The sequence below is a fragment of the Astatotilapia calliptera genome, chromosome 18 (assembly GCF_900246225.1).
Source record: "Astatotilapia calliptera chromosome 18, fAstCal1.2, whole genome shotgun sequence".
In the NCBI taxonomy this organism is placed as follows: Eukaryota; Metazoa; Chordata; class Actinopteri; order Cichliformes; family Cichlidae; genus Astatotilapia; species Astatotilapia calliptera.
This window is the reverse complement of record NC_039319.1, coordinates 12,368,766-12,390,782: the sequence shown is the minus strand read 5'-3', so window position 1 is coordinate 12,390,782 and position 22,017 is coordinate 12,368,766. Positions and strand designations below refer to the sequence as shown.

At 45.3% G+C, this 22,017-nt stretch overlaps 1 protein-coding gene across 1 annotated transcript in view; it reads right to left on the bottom strand.

Moving 5' to 3' along the window:
- skila (SKI-like proto-oncogene a) overlaps window positions 1-20,745 on the bottom strand; it is a 33,264-nt gene extending 12,519 nt beyond the window's left edge. Inside the window, 2 exon segments of the mRNA XM_026148880.1 lie at window positions 40-132; window positions 19,465-20,745. Of these exon segments, the coding sequence (XP_026004665.1) occupies window positions 40-132; window positions 19,465-20,595 (1,224 nt within the window). The 5' untranslated portion in view covers window positions 20,596-20,745.
- Between the last annotated feature and the right edge of the window lie 1,272 nt (window positions 20,746-22,017).

The window sequence follows — 22,017 nt, the reverse complement described above, 5'->3', positions numbered from 1 at the left end:
ATGGGGGAAGGTGTCACAGGGAGGGAAATGATAACTGACCTTTCTCGCTGGGTCAGCATCAGCCAACTTGTCGCCGGTGGAGCAGATATCTAACGAGGGTTTCCTCACCTGGCTCTCCTCCTCCACCACCTTCTGAAAACAGAAGGAGAGAGAAAGAGAGATGGTGGTTAAATAGACGAGCAAAGACACCCCAAGGTTAAATACAGCAGAGAGCGAGAGGAAGACACAGATGTAGTGCTCCACATTTGTTGGAATAGTCTGAACGACTCAAAATGAGCATTTCCGTCAGGAGGTGTGAGAATGCGAGGAAGCATGCAGAGAGGAGAGAAATTACACCAGGCACGCAGACGCAGAGGGGGAAAGATGGAGACAAACGGCACTTAAACGATAGGAAATGGAGACAAATGACACTCAAGATGTAAAGGATGGATACAAATGTGTGCAGAAGTAAGTGAACTAGCCTGAGCTGGCCATAATGCAGCTGTGAGGAAAACGAAGGCAGCGAGGAAATGGATAAACCTGGTGTCGCAGCCGAATGAGCCCGTAGTGGAAGGCCTATGACTAAAACAGGAAAAAAAGCCTAGCTGTGAGTCGACGCGGCCTGTTGCTACACGCTTCTGAGCGTGTCAGACATCGGCATACATGCAACGCAGCTGGAATCAAAACACGCGCTGTACAGGAAAATGTACGTTTGTGTTTCCTGTGTCAGCGTCATACCCTCAGAGGATGTTGAGTAAGAACTGCCTGCTGCCTCTAGTTTTGTCTATCTCACCGTTTCGTTTTGGGTTGAGGTTTTTTTTTTTTATATCCAGGCCACGCTCGGCGAGAGGCCACAAGCTGATGTAGCTGATGCTTATCTGTGACAGGCAGGCCTGACACACATGCTCCGTGCATTTCACAAACATGGTCTACCTAACTGACAGGTAACAGAGACAGCAGAGGAACAACAATGCACAGCATCGCAATGCGAGCCGTTAGGGAGCCCACAGCGACCGACACACAGCAGATTGAGAAGGGAGATGCAGAGAGAAGAGAGATGGTAAGAAGAGGAAGGAGACGAAAGAAGAAGGGGAAGAGAAAAGTGTGAAAGCATCAATAATTGACTTAGTACCCGTTTAAAGCCCGCTATAAAACGTTTATCCACAAAACGCAGACACACAAGCTCTCAGTGAATAATAAACAGGCAGCTTTTCATCAGCTGGACTAAAGGATTTTCCTCTGTGCTGTACCGGCTAAGAGCTTGTGTCATTACCAGCGCTAAACAGCCTCAGAACAATGCCAGCAAATAACTGTGACAGCCACGTATTAGCCGCTTATCATTTATACCGGTCCAGCAGCAGCCTCATTCAGCAGCTTAAGCATGTATTATTTACAAAAAACACAATTATTCACCTGTTACATATTCCACGAAGCACACATGATCATTTTTATTTATCTATTCACCTTCTGTTTCGCTACCTAGAGAAGCCACAGCGTCTTTCTTAAAAGAATTCATGTGGCCCTCGAAGAATTGATGTGACACACGGATACCTCTAAATGCCATCTTACTTGCACATAACAGTCGATACCAACATCTATTTTTAACAGCAATTAATTCACGGCAAGTGAATGTGACCTGTGACTTTATGCTCTGTACCTCCACCTCAAATCACAACTTCTATATTCATCAGCAAAAGAAAACAAAAAAACAAAACTAGTAGTAGTGATTTGCATGAGAGTTTTTCTGAACTGTATGTAGGGGGGATAGTCCCTTATTTACAAGGCCATGCATGAATGAGCATGTTCATGCAAATGTTAAAAGGCTGGAGCCGTATGTGTGAGCCAGGTGTGGTTGTTAGTCTGTGTGTATACAGACGGGACCTCGATCATTTGTGAATGTTTATGGTTAGTGTGTTTTTGGTTTTTTCCCGTTTCCCCTTCCAGCACTGCAGCACTGAGTGGAGGAGGGGGAAGGGACAGAGTGAACAGCTCAGAAAGAGAGAGGGGTGACAGGGAAGAGACAGAGAGAAGGAGGACTGACAGAAACCACGATGTAACCACTGCAGTGGTGTGGCGGTGAGCTGGGTCTGTCCAATGTAAAGAATGGTGTGTGTGTGTGTGTGTGTGTGTGTGTGTCAAACACATACAGAGGGAGCGCGTGGGCCAAACTGATAGTAACGTCAGGTCATACAGAGGTCTTTCATCTGCTTGATCTCTACAACGACAGATGTTTGGCTGCTAAGACGACTGACAGCTCATTAAAGGCTAGGTCTGCACCCTCCTTTGTCTGTGTGTGCATGTGTGTGTGTCTGTGTTTGCAAGGACCAATTAGACCTTGAGAGCGAGGACATTACTGGTAAACAAGGACATTTTGGCCAACGCTCATTTTGGGGCTGTTTGAGGGTCAAGACTGTAGGTTTTATGGTTAAGGACAAAGAACAGATTAAGGTCCAGGGTTTTCCCCTCATATCTGACGCCAACTAAAGAAGTCTGGAAATTCCACCAAAGGAAAATCACCAGGAAATAAATAAATAAATAATAAAATTTAAACCCATGGCTTTGCTTCATTAGTTTTGCTTTGTTTTCTAATTTTAAACTACTTATTAAACCGCAGTCGAAAAAGTATCCCAATAAATGTTATCCTATAAAAGCTCATAAGAATTACACCAAAAGGATTATAATTTGATTCAATCTTTCATTTGATGGAGTCACAAAAGTTTAGAAGGTGTGAATTCAAAAATTTAATACAAATCGCTAGGTCTACCTGCAGTACTTTTAGTGCCCACAGAGAGGCCGCAGGCCACACTTTGGCAATCACTGATATACAGTCTGTGTGACTAATGGTGGTTACAGGCATAGTCACCCTTCAAAAGGAAACTCCCAGGGTCTGGGTTTTAGTATAAATGTGAGAAACACCCAGAAAACACAGTAAAAGAACAAGGCTGCAGGTGGGCCATTACTTCTGTATGTTCTGTACCCACACACAGACCAAACAAACATGCACGTGTGTGCGCTACACTAATGGCTGCCTGTCGCTCCCAGTGACTCCTGCATACCTGACAGCTGACGGCTTAACGCCCACCACCCACTCACGCACACACGCACGCACACACCCCTGCTCATTATTCCTGCTGCTCTGCACTCTCTCTTCCTTAATGAATATGTGCCAGTGCAAACGTTTGCACATTTCGGCACTACTACCATTTTCCTCACCTTCCCACCCCCACCTTGCTTTATTAAAAACACACCAAACTGCTACTGGGTCCTAATCTGCAATAACGAAGTACCTCTCTTATCTGGGGTGCCTCTGCAACACACAAACACACAACTAACCCCCTTATGTCTCCAACCCTTTGTCAGGCTGAAGCTCGCCTTATGACAATGTGGATTAGCATTCCACACACTCACTCGGCTGAACTCTGCTCTGTTGATCCTAATCACCAGCAGTCTGCCTGCTGCTGCAGCTTCACGCTGGCTTGTCCCACCACTGTGTAGCTGGATGTAGCCGCAGCCATGTGAACTCACAGTGACCCATTTTTTCAGCATACGTGACATTTCTGCAGCAGACGCTTTAATGGAGTAGAAAGTGGTTTTTCTAATGTGTGTCTGTGTGTCTTTGTAAAGTGCCAGTAAATCAAACAGTAACAAGCGGCACTTTACTACGCAGGCACCCATGACTGTACATTAGCATGCACAGTCTGGCAGAGCAAATGTATTTAAGCGATAGCCCACACAGCAAAGGAGCATTTCAATGGGAGCATGGCATTCTCCTGTGAGCAGGGAAAAAAGAAAAGATGCTCTAACTGCGCATTTTTGCAGCTGGTTGAGGTTTTTGTTCATTTTTGCTAGAACCAAGATGAAGTAGATTGCATACCTCGCCACGTTGCCAACGAGCTGCTGCCTGACTGGGGTGAAGGCTGTCAACCTACAAAAGTTGACAGTGAATTTCTTCATACCTGAAGACTGCACTTCATTTAAGTGAGTCTCCTTCAGCTCATCCTGACAAGACAACAAGCAGAGTCTCTTTTTCCTACTCTTGGTGTAATTTATATGAACCACATATGAACCAACGCAGACTGACACACACACACACACACACACACACACACAGCAAACAAGCCCGAGGTCAAGCGCCACTCCACTCCTGTCACGTGGACCCACTAAATGACTGCTGTCTCAGTGCACATAAACACACGTGTGCAGTTACTCTTTGCTATAAATACACATCCGGTCCCCATACATGCATAATAAAACACACACCAGGCTTACCCCTCTAACAAACACATACACATAAGATGGAGCAAACTGGCACTTGCGGTCTCTGTTAGTTAACAAATCTCAGGAAAGTCACAGGTTACTTCAGCTCAAACTTGCACGATAAGCTGACAGAAAACCATTTCAGGAACTTATGTAAAAAGAAGTTACAGCTCATTTCCAGCTCCGTAAACTCTACTGGAGTAGGTCTGCAAAACTCGCAGATCAAAATAATCTCTGTTTATCTTATCACGAGCCTCTCACTGAAATAAGCTGTATTAACTCCTCCTGACTGGCTGCTCATCGCAAACAGAAGGTTTATTTGGGCTTGTGTGCTCACAGCAAAAGCCATGTGAATGCGTGACGACAACAGAATAAAATATACCCACTGTTTGACAATATACAGAGCCAAAAGTAGAAAATCCTACCTGAAACCGAGTGTTTAGAGCAGTCTGAAGCCTGAGCTTTAGGCTCGTAGGGATTATGTGCACATACGCTGACCTCATTATTTCAAAGTCTGACCATGTTTAATATGGGTATCCAGCATTGTAACAGCATATACAGAGAAGAAAATAAGAAAAGCGTAACGTTTCACCTTTAACCTCCTAAGACCTGAACTCTTCCACGGCATGCATTTTTAATTTCTCTTTGATATTTTGTGACCTGATGAATGTAAAGACAAAGAATTACCTGATTTTTTGGTTTTACCTAATTTTTGTTTCTAAGAAAAATGAGAGCCACATATGAGGATATTTATTTAAAATTTCGATAGAACAGTAGCAGTATAATGTCCTCGTAAGTGGATATCAGGCCCTTGTAGAGCAAAATTGAGTATTTTGGTCTAAATACAATAATAATAAATGTGATGTCCACATATGTGGACGCCAGGTCCTAGGAGGTTAAAGTAAACTGTCCCTTTCTGTATTACTGAAAAGCTTTAAAAACAAAAAAGATGCATTACATCATTTTGAGTAATATTTCTCACCATTTTCTAGGAAAGAACAATTACTTGTATTGCAAATAAACATTAGCTGCAATTTTATTACTGAATCCCTTCTTTGCCTTCATTATAAATATTTTGCTCTTTGTTCAGAGAAAACACTACAGATGTGTTAAAACTTTAAAAGCCTGCCCAGGATATAAAAAGCTCATACAAACACAACAGCAAGTCTTGACACGCCTGATCTTATCTAGGCCATAATAAAGAGTGGGCAAGCCTTGATCTGACCTTTCATCCCACAGCAGCAGTGTGTTTGCGTGTTTTTAAAAACCCTTCTGTGCCCTCACACACACGCACAGCTGGGAACCACTCTCTTCACATCTGCTGAAACCGTGACATCAGTTGCTGGGTATGAAAACTGAAAGAAAACCCCAACGAACACCACAACCCATTTCAGGGGACATGAACGTAAGTGCGACCCCATCCTCCAATCATTCATGTGCCTGGCATTCAGGAGAGGAATGGAGATGCTGAACGGATAGCAGCAGCAGGAGGAGGACGACGACAAAATGATGCAGCTTATTCTCCTTTTTCCTCTCAGAGGAGGAAGTGAAAATTGTGTGTGTGCGTGTTTCTTTAGGCAGTCAGAGAGGACTAGGAACACACACGTACGCAGACACACTCGGAGAGACAGTCACACCCTGTCTGTTTCTAGACCACATCCTGTACTGCTTTAGTCGTCAACTGTGTCAAAGATCGAGCAAGAGATACATCGTTTTATATACACTTCCTGGCTGAACTGCAAAAACAAGGCACATTTATTTATCTCTGTAAACTCAAAAATCACCAAACGGCTCAGACTTTTCCACTGTTTTTGATCCTTTAAGTAGGTATGCACAATGTTTAAAGTAGTGTCGAGTGTTTTTATTCACTTCATTTCCCTGTTGTGTTCCAAGGAAACAAAGATGTGTTCTTTACAACAAATAACTGACATATATTAAAATCGTTCAGCTGTACGAGAGATAACCATCGGCCACGGGGTTCTGGCTGATAACTGTGCATCCATAGTTTTTAATAGATCAAACAACATACTGTGCATTTGGGAAAATATAGAAATAATCTGTGGTTGCAGCAACACCACTTTCTCTGTGCGGCTCCCACTCAAATCACAATTTTTTATATCCGTCGACCTCCGCCGTGGTTTAGCCGCTTATCCTTTTGCCTGCAATTAAGATCAGACAACTGTACGCTGGTCTTCTGGGTTTGATTTGGGTTTTACTGGGTGCTCTGGTGGTCCCACCTGGCCCCCATACATAGACACAGACGCTGGAGGGTTTTATATGGAGGTCTTAATCCAGTAAGCCATTTATCCACGGACTGGGAGCCACACTTTGTTTCAGCAGCCAAATCAATAACAGCCCACAGGGGAACCGGGCAGCAAAGTGGGGCAATTAAAGGAATACACTTTTAGTAGAGGCTCTGTGATTAACTCACCATAGTGAAATGAGATCACTTCGAGGTCTGGCTGTTTGGTTCCTGACAAATATCAGTTACATTTTAACTTGAGATACTCGGGAGATTGCTCAACTAAATTTTTCATTCACTTTGGCACTGCAACGGCAGATAAGCGGGAAAGAAAACAGAGCAGGGCACGCATGAGGACAGGTCTGACAGGTGGACGCTGAGACAAACAGGTGACAGAAGGAAACAGGAAATAAAAAAAGGGGGGCAGCCGAGACAAATGAGGAGAAAGAACGACAGCATGTGACTGCTTGTCTGTCTGTGCCTTCCCCCAGACACGCACACACCTGTTCCTCCCCCTTTCCAAACACAAAGAGTAAGACTAAAGCCAGACAAGCACACTGATAAGCCAGACCAGTCATGCTCGACAGACACACACACACACACACACAGGTTCATTCCCAACTTGTGTTTGGCTTCGGGCCTTGAGTACATTTTTGCGCCACAAAGGCACTCTGTCTAGACAGTCATCACATGCACGTCACACACACACACACACACACACACACACACACACACACACACACACACACACAGCTTTTCCTCTCCCTGACAACATGCTGAACTCCTTCCTCTAACAGCTACAGTTCCAGTCAGCCATTTTACAATCCACACACTGCAGCCTTGATTGCGAGAACAAATGGGACCCAGTGGAGAAACGGTTAATGGGCAGTCTATGGCAGAAAATGAAGCGAGTTATAAAAGCCATCTCTCCCCACTAATAAACGCACAATCTACTGTCCACCGACTGTAGCTTTACGGCAGACGGGGGTTTAATTTGGAGAGCGGCAACACTATTTCTCTGGGATTCTTCACATAAAAACAAAAAACAAAAAAACAAACATGTTACAATTTTTCTCAAAAAGGCGCCTCTTGAAGCTCTCTCGATCAATTTTTCTATTCATCTCCCTCCCCCCCTTTCTCCGTTTCTCATGTTTCACCGTCAACTCCCAGGCGGCAGCTTCCAGTGTGTGTTCAAAGCAGTGTATGTGGAGGGTTGTAATGATGTTACCTCATGAATGGACAAATTGTCTGACTGGAATACACTATGTAGGCTGCACAGACTAAGGTAATCCCCACCCCCACACCTCACATACATACAGCCCCTATGACACTGTATATATTATTGTAGAGGGTGAAAAATATACTTCTGGTGAAAATGATTAATTTGCCACTGACTCTGTGGATAAAACCAGTTTTCCTGGGTCAAAATGGGAGGGTGATAGCTGACAGAAAACTGGATTTTTCTGTAATTGTATAGCCCCAAACGACCTGAAATAGTTTAATCGACCAATCCATAATCAAAAAATACCCTGAGAAACAGATAAACCTGTAGATATCTACCTTTCCTTTTACAAGTGATATCTCAACGTTTTGGGCAAAAAGGACAGCTCTATTTTGCTCATTTTCAGCTCTAGTCTTATTCTTGGACTCCACTAGAGTAGCTTTGAATGAGTCAGTCTTATACTGCGTGTTGGTAAAACACATCAGTTCAAGTGTCTATTTTTTTAGCTCCTTTTTCGCTAGCTTTAAACCAGCTTTCTTCTGATTGGCTGCTCCCAGCAAACAGAAGGTTTGAGCAGTTGAGCATTTAAAGCAGTTTAAAGTTTAAAGGCTGAGCATTTGGCTCACAGGGATTACATGCACAAAGTTCATAAATTGAACATTTAGTCATGTTTATTGAGCATCTAGTACTTTTAACAGTATATATATGAAAAAAAAAAAAAAAAAAAAAGGAAACGGCTCGTAGGTCAAACACCTACAAAAATGTTTGCTGGGTTTCAAATTCTCACCTTTGAAAAAGGTGCAGTACATATAAGAAATCCCTTTGAAATCTGGCACGGTATGCCATATATAATCTTAGCATCCCCAGAAGAAATGATGAAACACACTCAAAGGCATTGTGTGGTTGTTATCCACAGACATTGCATCAGTGGCAAGAAGTACAACTGCATTATGTCACTTGAAATCATCAGCCTGCACTGCAGTGATTAATAGTGATGAACAGACAGTGTGTGTTGCTAAATAATACAATTTTAGCCATAATCACACAGCTGTTTTAGAAAGGAAATATGATTCAGCCTTGTAAAAGAGAGACTGGCTGTAGCATTCGGAGGAAGATCTATGATATCTGAAATGTAATTTAGTTGCTCTCCCTGCTGCAGAGAGACAGAAAAACATTAAAAACAAAACTCCAACCAGGTTCATGTCACGTTCAGAGCAATATTATGCGAGTGTGATGGTTCTGACTCCCATCTACTCAAGGTAAGTCATTAGATTAACGTGATGCATTATAGGCCTGTAGTGAACGTGTCTAGTAACATTCATCCTGGAAATGAGGGTGTGATTTTTTTATTTTTTCTAATCTTCACCCGACTCAAACACAGAGGGCAAACTGAACGCACGTGAGCTCACCATCACTAGCACAGCAGCTCAGTGCGACACGTTTCCTCTCCAGGGCCCACACCCACCCCCACCCCAGTACGTTAATTATGAAAGCTGTTGGGGGCTCACCTAAGTGAGTCAACCAAGCCAGGAGCCGCAGACATATGCGCACGCGAGTGAGCAGACATCTGATCAAACAGCGGCTCCTTCAAACAGCAAAGGGTAGGAGGATGACGTCGTTTCTGCGAGCAAACTGTCGCGCACCGATGTGCACGCAGACTCGAGCAGACACACTTCGTTCTCCCAGGAGGACGCAGCGACTGAGAATGAGGCCAGTGGGCCCTTGTCGTCTCTGTGGATGACTGTACTCATCACGTGAGCTTTACTTGGGCCTGTGTGTGTGTGTGTGTGACAGAGATTTAACATCTTTAAAAACCAAAAGAGAAACTCTAGAGAAACGTGCCACCATAGGATGCTGTGCAGAGGTAGGTTACTAGTTCAAATCTGCAATTAGGGACAAAGATGCACACACTCTGCTGTTGCCATCAAAAAACACAAATCAGCTGCCTGGTTTTCTATATAAGGGAACTTGGCTTACTATTCATATTGGATGAAACAACTCGGGAGTGCTTGGAGATAGAGGGGAGTGAGAGAGCTGCAGAGAGGACGAGCGTTGCTAAGCAGACTGAAAGCTGAGAGAGGCTGTCAGTAAGCCAGCATTGCACTGCTATCACTACAGAGAGAGAGAGACAGAGAGAGACAAAAAAACAAAATGGAGACACTGCCCGACCCTGTTTCTTTGCAATGAATTACACAGCACCCACTGAAAGGCCTCCTAATGCATGCTGAAGACTGCTTCGAACAGCCGTTCGGTAGCTAAATAGGAAACAATCCTGCATTAATTTATCCCAAATTGTCATTTGAAGAAAAGTCTGGTGAAAAATAGAAACAAATACACTTGCCCTTTTAAGAGGGAAGCAAAGGCAAGTGCCTCACAGTGAAGTAGGTGTTTAAATGAGAGGTTTCAAGGTTTTACTGCAGGAGTCGCCCCTGACTAAAACCTCGTATGCGTACGTATCGATCTGCGGTTTGTTTACTTCTTGCTCAGTTGTAACATGGAATACTGCAGTAAATGTCAGTGCTTGGCTGGCCATCGTTGTCTGCAACAAGGCCAGAGGAAGGCGGGTGGGAAGGAGGAGGGAAGGATAGGGGGGTGGAGAGACATGGAGTAAGGAGGCTATCCCAGTCGCTACAAACAGAAAGCTCCACCTGGCCAAAACGACCCGCAGGGTAAAATCTATCACAGACACATGGAAAAGCAGACAGTTAAATCCAAACTGGCCCTAGGTCCTCTGACTGTTCTGCAGGGAGCTCCGGTCTCATCCATATTACATGCAGGAGCTTGTTTGAAGCCTCCACTGCTCCCTCTCTGTATGGGCAGCTTGGCTTTGCTGTTTGGGCCCCTCAGGCTCGACACCCTCTCCATCTCTCCCTCTCCCCTTCATACAAACACAGCTCCCATAATGCAAATCCATCAGCTCCCGTCACTCTTCCTCCATTTTTCCTCACAAGCTCTGGCTTTCAAAATAACCTTCCGAAGACCTTTGCAAAATTTAAATGTTCTTCCTGAACGTGGTTCACTGAAAAGATGAAACCTGCACATAGAAATCCTCCCGACATTTGGCCAAAGGCTGCTGTTAATTTCCACCCTGTCTGCACCAAGCTTCATGTACCAGAGCCTATGATAGGTGAACTCGATCGCCAGACTTCCTTCATTAACACACAAGACACATTCAATGTCTGATGCAAGGTCTGACAGCAGTCCAAGAAAAGCACAGTTGGGATTGGCAAATCTCATTACGGTTGAGTCAGAGCTCTAAGTGAACACACCTGGGTGCAGATCAAACAGACTGAGTGAGAGACCAGGGCGGTGATAAATCTTTGTCCTGGCTCCACAGTGACGCTGATGAGTGGAGAGCAGACCGCAGCACGGATGGAGCGCCGTGACTCACGCTGCAGGATAGGGTTGGCGTGGTGAGGGGGAGGAAGTGGCTGGTTTCTGGTTGGGTTTGTGTGTGAGAGTCTGGCTGCTTCTCTGACTGAGTATGACCCTTTGACTTCCTTTAAATCACAGACTCCGCACTGTGTCATCCAAACACTAGCCTGTGCTTTCATCGCTCTAATAAAAGATATCACGCAAACACATTCAAAGCCTGTGTCGAGGCTTCTGTCATCCAGCTCCGATGGCACAAACTTTGAGAGTTTTGGGGTTTGAAATTTCAGAGTCAGCCTTCGCTCCTCTGCTGCTTTACAGAATAGAAAATGAGGCAGATTGGATGTCTGCCAGAGCAGCTGACAGAAAAAGGCGACCTTGCCAAAAGATTTGCCATCGGTACACTGTGAAGGCTAGAAATCTTCACTCAGCGTGAGTCACTCTTACGAAGAACTGCTCTGCTTTCGGACTCATCTGGAATCAGGATGCGTTTCAGCCAGCACATTTTGATAGTGATGACAGAGAAAATTTCTGGCATAACAAAGTGCACTTGTCACAGGAATTGGTTAAACTGTAGCCAGACTGTAAACCACAAGGAACTCGTCAGAAGATAAAGTCAAGGGCAATAAGTCTCCATGAAGGTTGAGCCTCCTTTAATAACAAAGTTGTTGTTTTTTGTTTTTGTTTTTTTACATGAAAGCCCAAAAGAAGAGCTGGACACGCAAAGAATAAGTGTCAAACCTTGTAGACACGCCATTTTATTGCTCGGTGGCGATGGAGAGACTTTTCTCTTAGCTTGCGTGCAAGGATGCTGAAGTGCACTCCAAAGCCCCAACCCATGCAACCCTTAATTATGCTCCCATAGCTTAAGTATACTCAAATAAAAACCCATACTATACCTTTTATGGATGCTGTTAAGTAATTAATTGCATCTGGAGGTCAACAACCTCAAGGACTGTCTGCTACTTAGTTTAGGTTGTGAACAGTTGCAGTGATGCTGCTGGAGATCCAGAGGGAAATCCAGATCCAGGAGTCCTCCATTTACAGTATCTAGATGAGCTGGTTTGGACCCCAGGAGGATATGGTATAAAGAAGACTGTATGTTTGCATATCTAGTGGCTTAAGAAACATCCCAGAGATGGATGAGTCCCATGAGTGTCGTCACTGCAGGTGGGAATAGCGGAGAGATAAACACATCAAGAGAAAATGGGAAGAGAGGAGACTGGGCAAAGCTTAAAATGTCCCTTTTCCCCATCCTTATTAATGCAGTCCATTTCCCAGTTGTTAACTTCACAGATTTACCCGGAGCAACATCACCCAGGCTCCTGGAGAGAGGAGGATTTACAGGGTATTAGGGCTGCCACAAACGATTATTTTGATAGTCGACTAGTCACCGATTATTTTTGCGATTAGTCGACTAATCAGATCATCATCCATTGGACATAAAACGTACAGCTTATTGGACCAGCAGCATCTGCTCTTATATAACTATCATTAGCTTACAGCTTTAAGTGTTTAAGGTCTGTGCTAACTAAAAATAAAGACAAGATGGTAGTTTATTAAATTTGAATGAAATTTGCAGATTGTTTCAGTGAAGTTTAATAAACTCCTTGCTATCTAAAATATAACAGGACACCGGAGTATATTCTCGAGCATCTCACACTTCTGATAATCAGCTGTCTGCTTGACTTTATTCAGCTGTGTAAAAACTATAACTTTAATCTCAGCCAAACCGATTTACTCAGGAACAAATAAAATACAAAAAAAGCCAAACAATAACATTTTAAGTTATCTAAGTGACTTATATATCATGTTTAACCTGAGTAGCGAAAGACGGCGGTGGGTTTGAAAACGATTTGCCGGGAGTCCGGTGTTCTCACGGCTCTAGTGACCTAGCCCCCGGCTCGCTAACGAGCTAGTGGGTAACAGACGTCTCCGAAAACGTCGGAGCGCTTTTGAAAATATGCGGTGTCCTGATAAACTGAGCAGATATTTGAGGTTTACACAGCTACATTCTCGCCTGAAAATATGTTAAACGTTTATTTTGTGACCCAGAAAGAATAATAAGAGTAATATTAAAACTAACTAGCTACCGCCATTGTTGGAAACTGAACTGGGCTGCGCTATGAATTCTGGGACACAGCTACATCTTCTTCGGGGTTTAACGGCAGCTGACATCCTTGTACATGCAGTGCTGCCATCTTCTGTTTCAGTCCGTTATTACACTCTTAAATCCTGCTACTTATTCCTGTGTCTTTTGTGATCTTACAAAGCTTCAAACGACGCGTCGACTATTAAATCAGTCGTCGACGATTTTGATAGTCGACGTAATCGTGACTAGTCGACTAATCGTGGCAGCCCTACAGGGTATACAGACTGAAAGACTTCTAGAGCAAGCGGTTCACTGTGCTTCAATTTGAGACTCCAAGCTTAAGGTCACAACAAGGCATCGCAACTAGGTTCAGTTTGATAGAGGCAAATGGAGAGAAAATCAAACAGGCAGGAACACACTTGTGTGGAAAAAACAAGTCGTTACCCATCAGGGAAATAAATGGGGATTTATTAGTCAGTATTTCCCCCTGCTTTTCACAGAACTGCAGTACGCATGACTGATATGCGTTTTGGCCAGGATTGCGGTTGGCAGCCCATTGGGATTCAACGACACGCCTTTGATAGCCGTTGTTTATCTGCTTGTCTCGGAGATTGGGGCTGTAGGAGAAACTATAACACTGCCCATATGCCGGGCGTCTACGTGTACTGTCTGATGTGTACATGGTGCTCCTATGGAAAGCGGCGTCTCCGGGGTTCTCCATTTATATCTTCATTAATCACCGTTCCCACCGGGAGGCCGCACAGAGGAGTCTTTCAAATGCAAACGCATTCTCTCTACTTGCACACAACACACACACAGCCCCTTTACAGTATACCCACCAGCGTAGCAGCTCACAACACGCACAACCTGTCCGGCTGTCTTTCAGGAAGACCTGACAGTGGACAGTTAATCTTCTCGTCAACTGATCGATTAATTAATACCAAAACTCCTCATTATTCTGTTTTCTTCTAAAGCCAACTAAGCAAACGAGTCAGGCGTGTTTTGATCCAGAAACCTCTCTCTGCTTGCATCTTGTTTGAACTCGTAGCCCCACTATTCTCACTTTGTTCTCAATCTCGTTTTCCTCAGAAGCAGCAAACTGGTCTGGCGCCCTGAGGGGGAGCGAGCAAGAGCGCAGTGAACATGCAAATAGGCCATCCGTCGAGGCTTCTTTTAAAAGCCCGCAGGACGTTTAGCGGGGAGGGGCTTGGCAAATGTGTTTAGTCTGTGTGAGTGCTGGCAGACGTGGCAGAGGCTCCGCTGTATCTGGACAGACCTGTCTGTGCTGCCCACTGCTGCGGCAGGCTCACGTCAGGCCCGGAGCAGCACAGTTTCCTCTTATTTTTACTTTATTATCCAAAATAAAGAGCAGCAGCTGTTCCAGCCCAGTGATGGTACATTTCTAAATGTGGGGCTGTGGTGAACGGCACAGGCTGATGAACTGTGGCAGAGGCCTGTGGTCATGTGAAACCTAAAGCTTTAAAGGATGATTCTTATCTATTTCAGACAAAGACTAGGAAGTAATGGTTTGGGCACTCCTCCAGCGAGCTGCAACTTTGTTATAGAGCTATGATACTGGCACTGACCTGACGATGACATACCAGAGGCCCCTCAGCTAAGCCCCTCCTACCTTGAGAGGCCCCTTTTAGGCCTTTTACAACAGGCTGCAAACATGGGCCAAGGCATGGCTCGTTATACACAGACTGTCTCCCACACCAAACTACATACAGGCCTAATAGACTGTAGGTTAGTGTGGGCCAGCGTCCAAAAAGCGGCCGTGTATTCAGTATAAGGGGACAATTGTTCTAAGGAAAATGCACAAACAGACAGAAATATGTGTATGTGTGTCCTTCTTGTTAGCTGGGGAAATACAAGCTAGCAGGCATGTGATTGGCCAATAAAGAGGGCTGTTACAAGCAACATTTGAGGTTGAGGTTAATTTCACGTTGGAAGAAAGGAAATTTGAGGTCAGAGGCCAAACCCCCCACCCCAAATAAATAAATAACTAAAAAGTGGAGCAGTTTTGAGTAAACCATATTCAGGGCAACGTGTCCTGGCTCTAACCTCACATCCTTTCATAGCCTTTACTTCTCTTATTTGCTCAAGTTTCTTGCCCTCAGGCGGTCAAAGATACCGTGTTGCCCGATGCTGCTTCAAATGAATGCATGCGACAGCAGAAGCAGTAGAGAAGTGAACTTGGGACACTGATTCGCATGTCTGAACACAGACAGGAACTTATGTAACACTGGCTGTGCCCTCTGTAAAAAAAAAAAAAAAAAAAGTCTGCTCCTTTCACTCTTCTTGTTTCCTTCTTCCTCCTTCTCCTCTTGATGCACCCTCCCCTGCCACCCACCCCCACTCTATTCAGTGTTCGTGTCACCCGGCAACTCGCCATATCCATCAAGGAGACCCGATCAATAGGCGCTGGCCTTTCTTCCCCATCCACCTCGCAGAAGCGCACAAGTGGTCTTATTGCTTATGTAATGATTGACTTATCGGGTCATTTGGCTGCCTACTTTGCTACTGTTCGCCAATTGGGGCCAGGGAGGGGGCATTGACTGTTTACGGATACATGTGAGAACGTCTGATTTGGGAGAAAGGGGGTAATGGTGAGCAATGGGTGGCAGCGTGAAGACCAGACTGCGGGTCTGAGGGCAGGAATCCAAGAGAAGGCAGGCAGTTTGAATGTCGAGGGGAGGTAGATGAAGAAGGCAGGCGCAGCGAACGATTAGCATGCTCGCCAAAATCCAATTAGACACCGCCCAAGAGAAAGACTGACAAGCAGACAGACAAACAGCCCAGGAGACAGCCAGAGAGTGCAGCTGCACCGGTCTGCGGTAATGAAGTCACTGGTTTCCAAATAGCAAATAGAGGAAGCCAGAAAGATGCAGCTGTCTGCCGTCTGTGCCGCAGCCACTGTGTCAACCCGGCCAGGGAGACAGACAGAGGAAGGCTGTTCTCTCCGTCTGACACTTCTGACTCGGGGCCAGCACAACGCTACAAACAAGGCTGGGGCAAAAAAAAAAAAGGAAAAGCAGCAAACTGCTACACCCACCATGTTGGGGCTGCTCATTAGCGTTAGGAGACAAGCCCAAAATATCAAATCAGATTGCTTCTGCTCTTTCCTCTCTCGCTTATAGTGTAAAAAAAATTTTTAGTAGCATGAGCTTATTTACACAATACATTTGAAAATGGCTTTAAAAATATGAGGAACCATTTTCAATCTAAAGAATGAGCGTCTGTAACAAACCCTGAGGTCAAAATGAAATCATTGTCTGTCGAATACTAAAGTGACTCCGGTGATAAGGTTTCAGCTTGTTGCTGTGTGCGTTGGTTGTGTCTAGTAAACTGTTTACACAGCAGGGATCAGTAGACAGGCTAGCACTGCCTCCAGGCACAAAGCGCCTTTATGGAGCGCAGGTCCTGGAGTTTTTAACTGCACCTTTTTAAGCCAAACAGTCCGAGCAGGATTTGGGACTGGGGGGGGATTCCAGAAAGCTCCCCTCTTGTTTTCTATGAGGTCCCAGAAATCTCTGTTAAAACTGCTTGTAAATGTGCACATTGACACTGTGTGTAAATAAGGGACATTGGGTAACAGTATACATTTGGGGTTAGACCAACACGCACGAAGGCGAGCCATCTTTCTAAAAAGAAGACTCAACTATGAGCTTGCCTGCCTGGCCGTCCACCAACTGGGATGTGGAAACTATGAGTCACGCAGCCAGTGCGGTGGAGGCGGCTGGACACAGAGAGTCTGGAGGATGTTCAGGGTGAGAGACACGTCCGTCTGTTTCGCTTCCTGTTCAGTTAACGCACACTTTCATTACAGGAATACACAAACAGAGAGTGGCTGAATGTGAAGGGAGAGCCCCTGTGTCCTGACTTCAGTACGAGGTCATCGTGTTCCTCCGGTCACTGACCTTTCACACACTCGTAAATCTGTTCAGGAGGGAGTGGTGTGAAGCTTATACTGGCATCCTCTATCAAGTCACCTGCTTCCTGGACACTCTCATGCAAACATCTTTCCAGGAATTTTAGCCATTTGTGACTTTGTCTGTCTCTGTCAACACCAGCATAACTGTTACATAAAATTTCACCACTGCTGTTAACCCTGCAAAAACCATTTCCACTGAAACCAAAACCCCACAAACACCATGTTCTGGTGTTTGTGGGGTTTTAACTAGAAGAAGAAAATGAGAGAGGAAAAAAAACAAAAAAAAAAAACTTTGACTGAGAAAAAAATTAATAAAAAAAAAATCACCACCTCACAGAGGAGACAGCACCTGAAACTGTGGTGAGACACATGCTCCAGAGGGCCTGGCAATGTGTGAGTGTGTGAGACAGAGAAACAAAGATGTGTCATACTGGCCTACACACACACACACACAGGGGCAATGTGTCTCACACATAAACACACACACCACTGATACTGCGGGACTCATCAGCCCCCTCGACATTAGGTACATGGTGCAGTAGTTTGTGCGCTAGTTTCCCTCTGAGCTACAAAAATGTCTCTGGCTTTCAGAAAGAACGTCTGTGGCTTCCAACATGCATACCGGCTGGGAAGAAGCGAGACAGGAATGTGGTCAGGACGCTGGGCGAGACGGTAGATGCTATTTCCGATGCATTCGCAAAAGGCAAATAATTCCTCTGTCTCGCACACATAAGTTGTGTGTCTTGAGCCGTACAAACCTCACACTCTGCACAAACTCTGCTCAGTCTTGCATGCAACCAGCTGCCAAGTAGTGACATATAAATCCTGACAATGACAGCTAACTTCACCAAAAACATGCATATAGATTTGCGTGTGAGCTAACCAGCCATTCACCCAGAATACAGTGCAAACCGGGGTAGTCCGCTGTGGTCACAGAGAGGTCATGAGACGACATAAACCAGTTAATAGCAGTGAAACGAGCTGGAGTTTCTCCCCCTCCTCCTCTTCTAAACACTGACCTTTCAATAGGATCGCTGTCCTTGTGGCTTCTATATTGCACTGGCATGATTTTTTTTTTCTACACAGCAACTTAAAAAAACAAAAAAAATACATAGGAGCAGTAAAAAAAAAAAAAAAAAAAAAAAAATCACAATCAAATCAAATATAAACCCATTCCAAAGTGCTGGGAGTGACTAAATAAAGCTAAGTGGTCTGCTGAAAGTTAAAATAAGATAAATTTCTTTTAATAAATGTTGCCAGTCAAAACTATAACGGAAACTAAGCTTCAATTAACTGCACAGCCCTGCTTAACATCGGTTGATGTTCCACTACTGAAAGTGTGGCTTTCAGTACGTGTAGACTGTTCCAACATTCATTTTTTTAAACCAGCCAAAAAGCTCCTAAGCTGTGAACGGCACGAGATTTCCTTTCCATCAGCCATTATCTCAGACTGTGCTGAAAGAATGGAGATGAAGTAAACCTGGGTAAACTGGCCAGTTATTAGTCAGTAAAAAAGGGACCAGCTTATTTCCTTTTTAACTCTGTTTAGCTACAGTTAGTTTCCAGTGTGGGCTTCCCTGTTTCAGTTTAGTTTTTAATAGTTGACAATGTTAGGTTTCAGTTTAGATTTTATTCATTTTACTAGTTAGGTTTATAAAAATGGAGGGCTTTTGCCATGGGCATCTCTCTCAGAAGTACAGATTAGATATTACAATATGAATAAAGCACTTTTTGAAGGCAGCTGACTCGGTCCCATAGACATGTACCCTCATACAGGTAGGTTCCGATACCAAATTTGACTAAACAATAATTCAAACTAAACATTTCCTCTACAGTTAGTTGTAAGTGCAATATTGTGTCACTTAGTTTTCTTTCTTTTCCCTTTAAAAGTCTTTGTTGGCTATAATAACCTTGGTGCTGACAGATAACTCCAGTACCAGAGTTTCAGGGTTGCTTCCTGAGCCTCGCATATTGGCCTTTTGTTCAGTGACATTCCCACCGACCTCCAGGTGACCCGGAGGACAAATGATGCACTTCCCCTTCAGCTGTGGCCAGCTGGCCTTACTTCGTCTGATCAGACCTGCCCAGGCAGATGTCACCACCTGTCCCAGGCCTCAGACACACACACTAGGTCAACACTGGTTTAAGAAAACACCAGCCATTTTATTCAAATGAGCCCAACACACAAAACACAAGTCTGGAAGAGGGCAGGACAGAGGACGTGTCAGCTAGACAAACAAATATGGAGACTTTAATTCAAGAGAAAAGCTTTCACCGGTCAAACAGCAGAATGGTGATGAATGAGGATTTATAGCAAGCAAAGACACACTCAGCTTACACGGGTATCACTAAACAGGTGCACTTACTTTGTCTAGCGACCTCTTGAGCTGATAGTGGAACTTCTCTTTGACTTCGTCCAGCAGCTGCTTGAGTCTGGGCTCCTCCGGGGTCCCCTGGTACTTTCTGGCAAGCTGCAGGTAGCAGGGCCACTTGGCTGAGTCAAAGCCCCAGTGGCAGGTCCTCTTATCAGGTGACTTGTGCGAATGCATGACAAACTTCTGCGGTGAAAAGAGCAACTGGCACTCCACACACTGGATGCAGGGCACCTCGGGCTGGGTGTAGAACTGGGGCACAAAGAGACCCTGGCACTTCCCCAGACACTGGTGCTCCACCTGGAAGCTGGCTTCACTCTCCTTCAGGAGGCCCTGGGCTGACAGCTTACCGCTGGGGTCAGCAGGCAGGGCTGCACCAGGACGCAGCAGAGCGTTGCAGAGCCGCTGTGCATCCGTCAGTGTAATGAGGCCACAGGAAGGCGCGTTGAACGGCAGAATGCCCAGCACCTTTAGGATGTGCAGCTGCTCGGCGTCACAGCGAGAGCAGTAGACGTACAGCTCGTCGCACACGGTGTTGATCTGCTGCAGTGAGAAGTCGCGGAGCACGGAGTTGAGCACCTGGGGCAGGCAGAGCCGCTTCTCGCCCCCAACAACGAAGCAGGAGATGGACTCTCCCTCCAGCAGAGAGTGGGTGAGTTCAGTAGAGCTGTCGCAAGGAACCAGCAAAGGGCCCCCTCCCAAAACAGGAGGGGAGGGCAGGGGGGGCATGCCGGCCTGGGAATGCTCATGGCCCGTACGCGCAGAGAAGGCAGCCGGGCCCCCGAGGGAGCTCTGACTGCTGAGGGTGAACTGGGCCAGTGTGTGTTTAAGCCCAGGGCTCAGGTCCAGGGCTTTAGTAGAGCCCATAATGTGCAGTTCAGCCCGGCCTTCCATGTCCATGTCACAGTCAGGGCGTGGGTCCTCAGTCTGCTCCCTCTTCACCTTGGGAGTTTTGGGGAGGGAGGGCAGGGAGTCCAAGCTGCGACGCTTCAGGTTGATCTCCGCCATCACGCGCTTCTTGATGGGCGCGTCTTCCAGCCGCTCTCTGTACAGCCGTTTCATGTTGCCCTTGAATGAGGTCAAGTCTTTGAAAGGGGTTTTCAGGCTGGTCTGGGTGCTGGCCATATCTAAGCACAGGGTTATTGTCGTTTCTGCGAGCTGACCAAGTTCTCGTATTCCTCTGGGTCTCTTTTCCTCCTTAACTCTTCTCAAATCTTCTGGCGATGAGACACATGCATGATCGTTACTGAAGATTTCTATCGTCTGATCTGTTCCCTGAGCATGAAAACACAAGGAAAAAATAGAAATAAAAAATTAATCACAGTCTTTTCTACCTTTCCTGTAGACAGATGAACAAACTGAAAAAATATCTGGAGCATTAAAGGTTTAATGGTGTCCCTGCAGGGTTGTTGAACAAGTCATCGCTGTCAGCTTGGCCCGCTATACCAAATGGCCATTACCATACTTCACACAAACACGGGGGTTTTCTTCTTGGCTCTTGTAATTGAACCCCAGAGGAAGAAATTTGCATCCACCAAAGGTTCAAACGAGAAAACTTCTCAGCGCTGAGTGAGAATTTTAACAAGCCAAACCAGTTGACCACACAAGACAAACAGAAATCCTTCTCCACCACCACAACCACCAACACCCTACCTTTACCCCCCTCTCCCCCGTCATTACATTGTTAATGAGCGGCTGATCCACAATGCTCAAAAACATTTCACTTTGCAAATGAAAGTGCCCTTCCCAGCCACATTGTACGCTCCCGTAGGTGTGCTTACCCCACGCTGACCCCATCAACTCCGTGAAAAACAACTGATAAAAGCGTTAACAGCAGTCATCCCCTTCCCTCAATCCTCTCACAGCTTGACATTCAGCACTGTGGAAACCGATGTCCCCCCAATCTCTCTCTCCCTCCGTCTGCCTTTTTTGTTTTTAACTCTCGGATTTTACTAATAAGGTAAACACCGAGCGGCTTTACCGAATTTAAAACGCCTTGTAGTTGGTAATGGCTGCATTATGGTGCTGCAATATGACAGCAAGAGACAGCAGATTCCATGCACTTCGGCTCTGATGATACGCTTTCTGGTGTGGTAACGAAATGCTCTTTCTCTATATATACACGCATAGAGAGAGACACACACACACGCACGCACGCACACACACGCCAAACGGAATTTTTGGCTTGTCAAAAAGGTAAACAGGCAGACTCGGTTAATTAACCACAAGACATGGTTTTGCATGCTTCTGCAAATTTTAGCATCCCGACGTTTTCTCTTTTTTTCCACCGACTGACGAGAAGAAGAAAAAAAGCTGTCGCGGTGCAAAACCTCTGAAACGGGTGGATGTTTGTGGGCGTAATAATGGCAAATACCACCGTGGGCCGATTGGCAAAAACAGCCATAAACACGGCAAAATTCAAATCAGTGGCTGACATAAAGGAGCGTTTGCCCCGATTTTTCTCGTGTTTTTTTTAAACAAATCTATCTCGGTTTGCTTCCCCCAAGACACAAACCGTCTTTTCTCGCGCAGCCTCTCGCCCGAGCT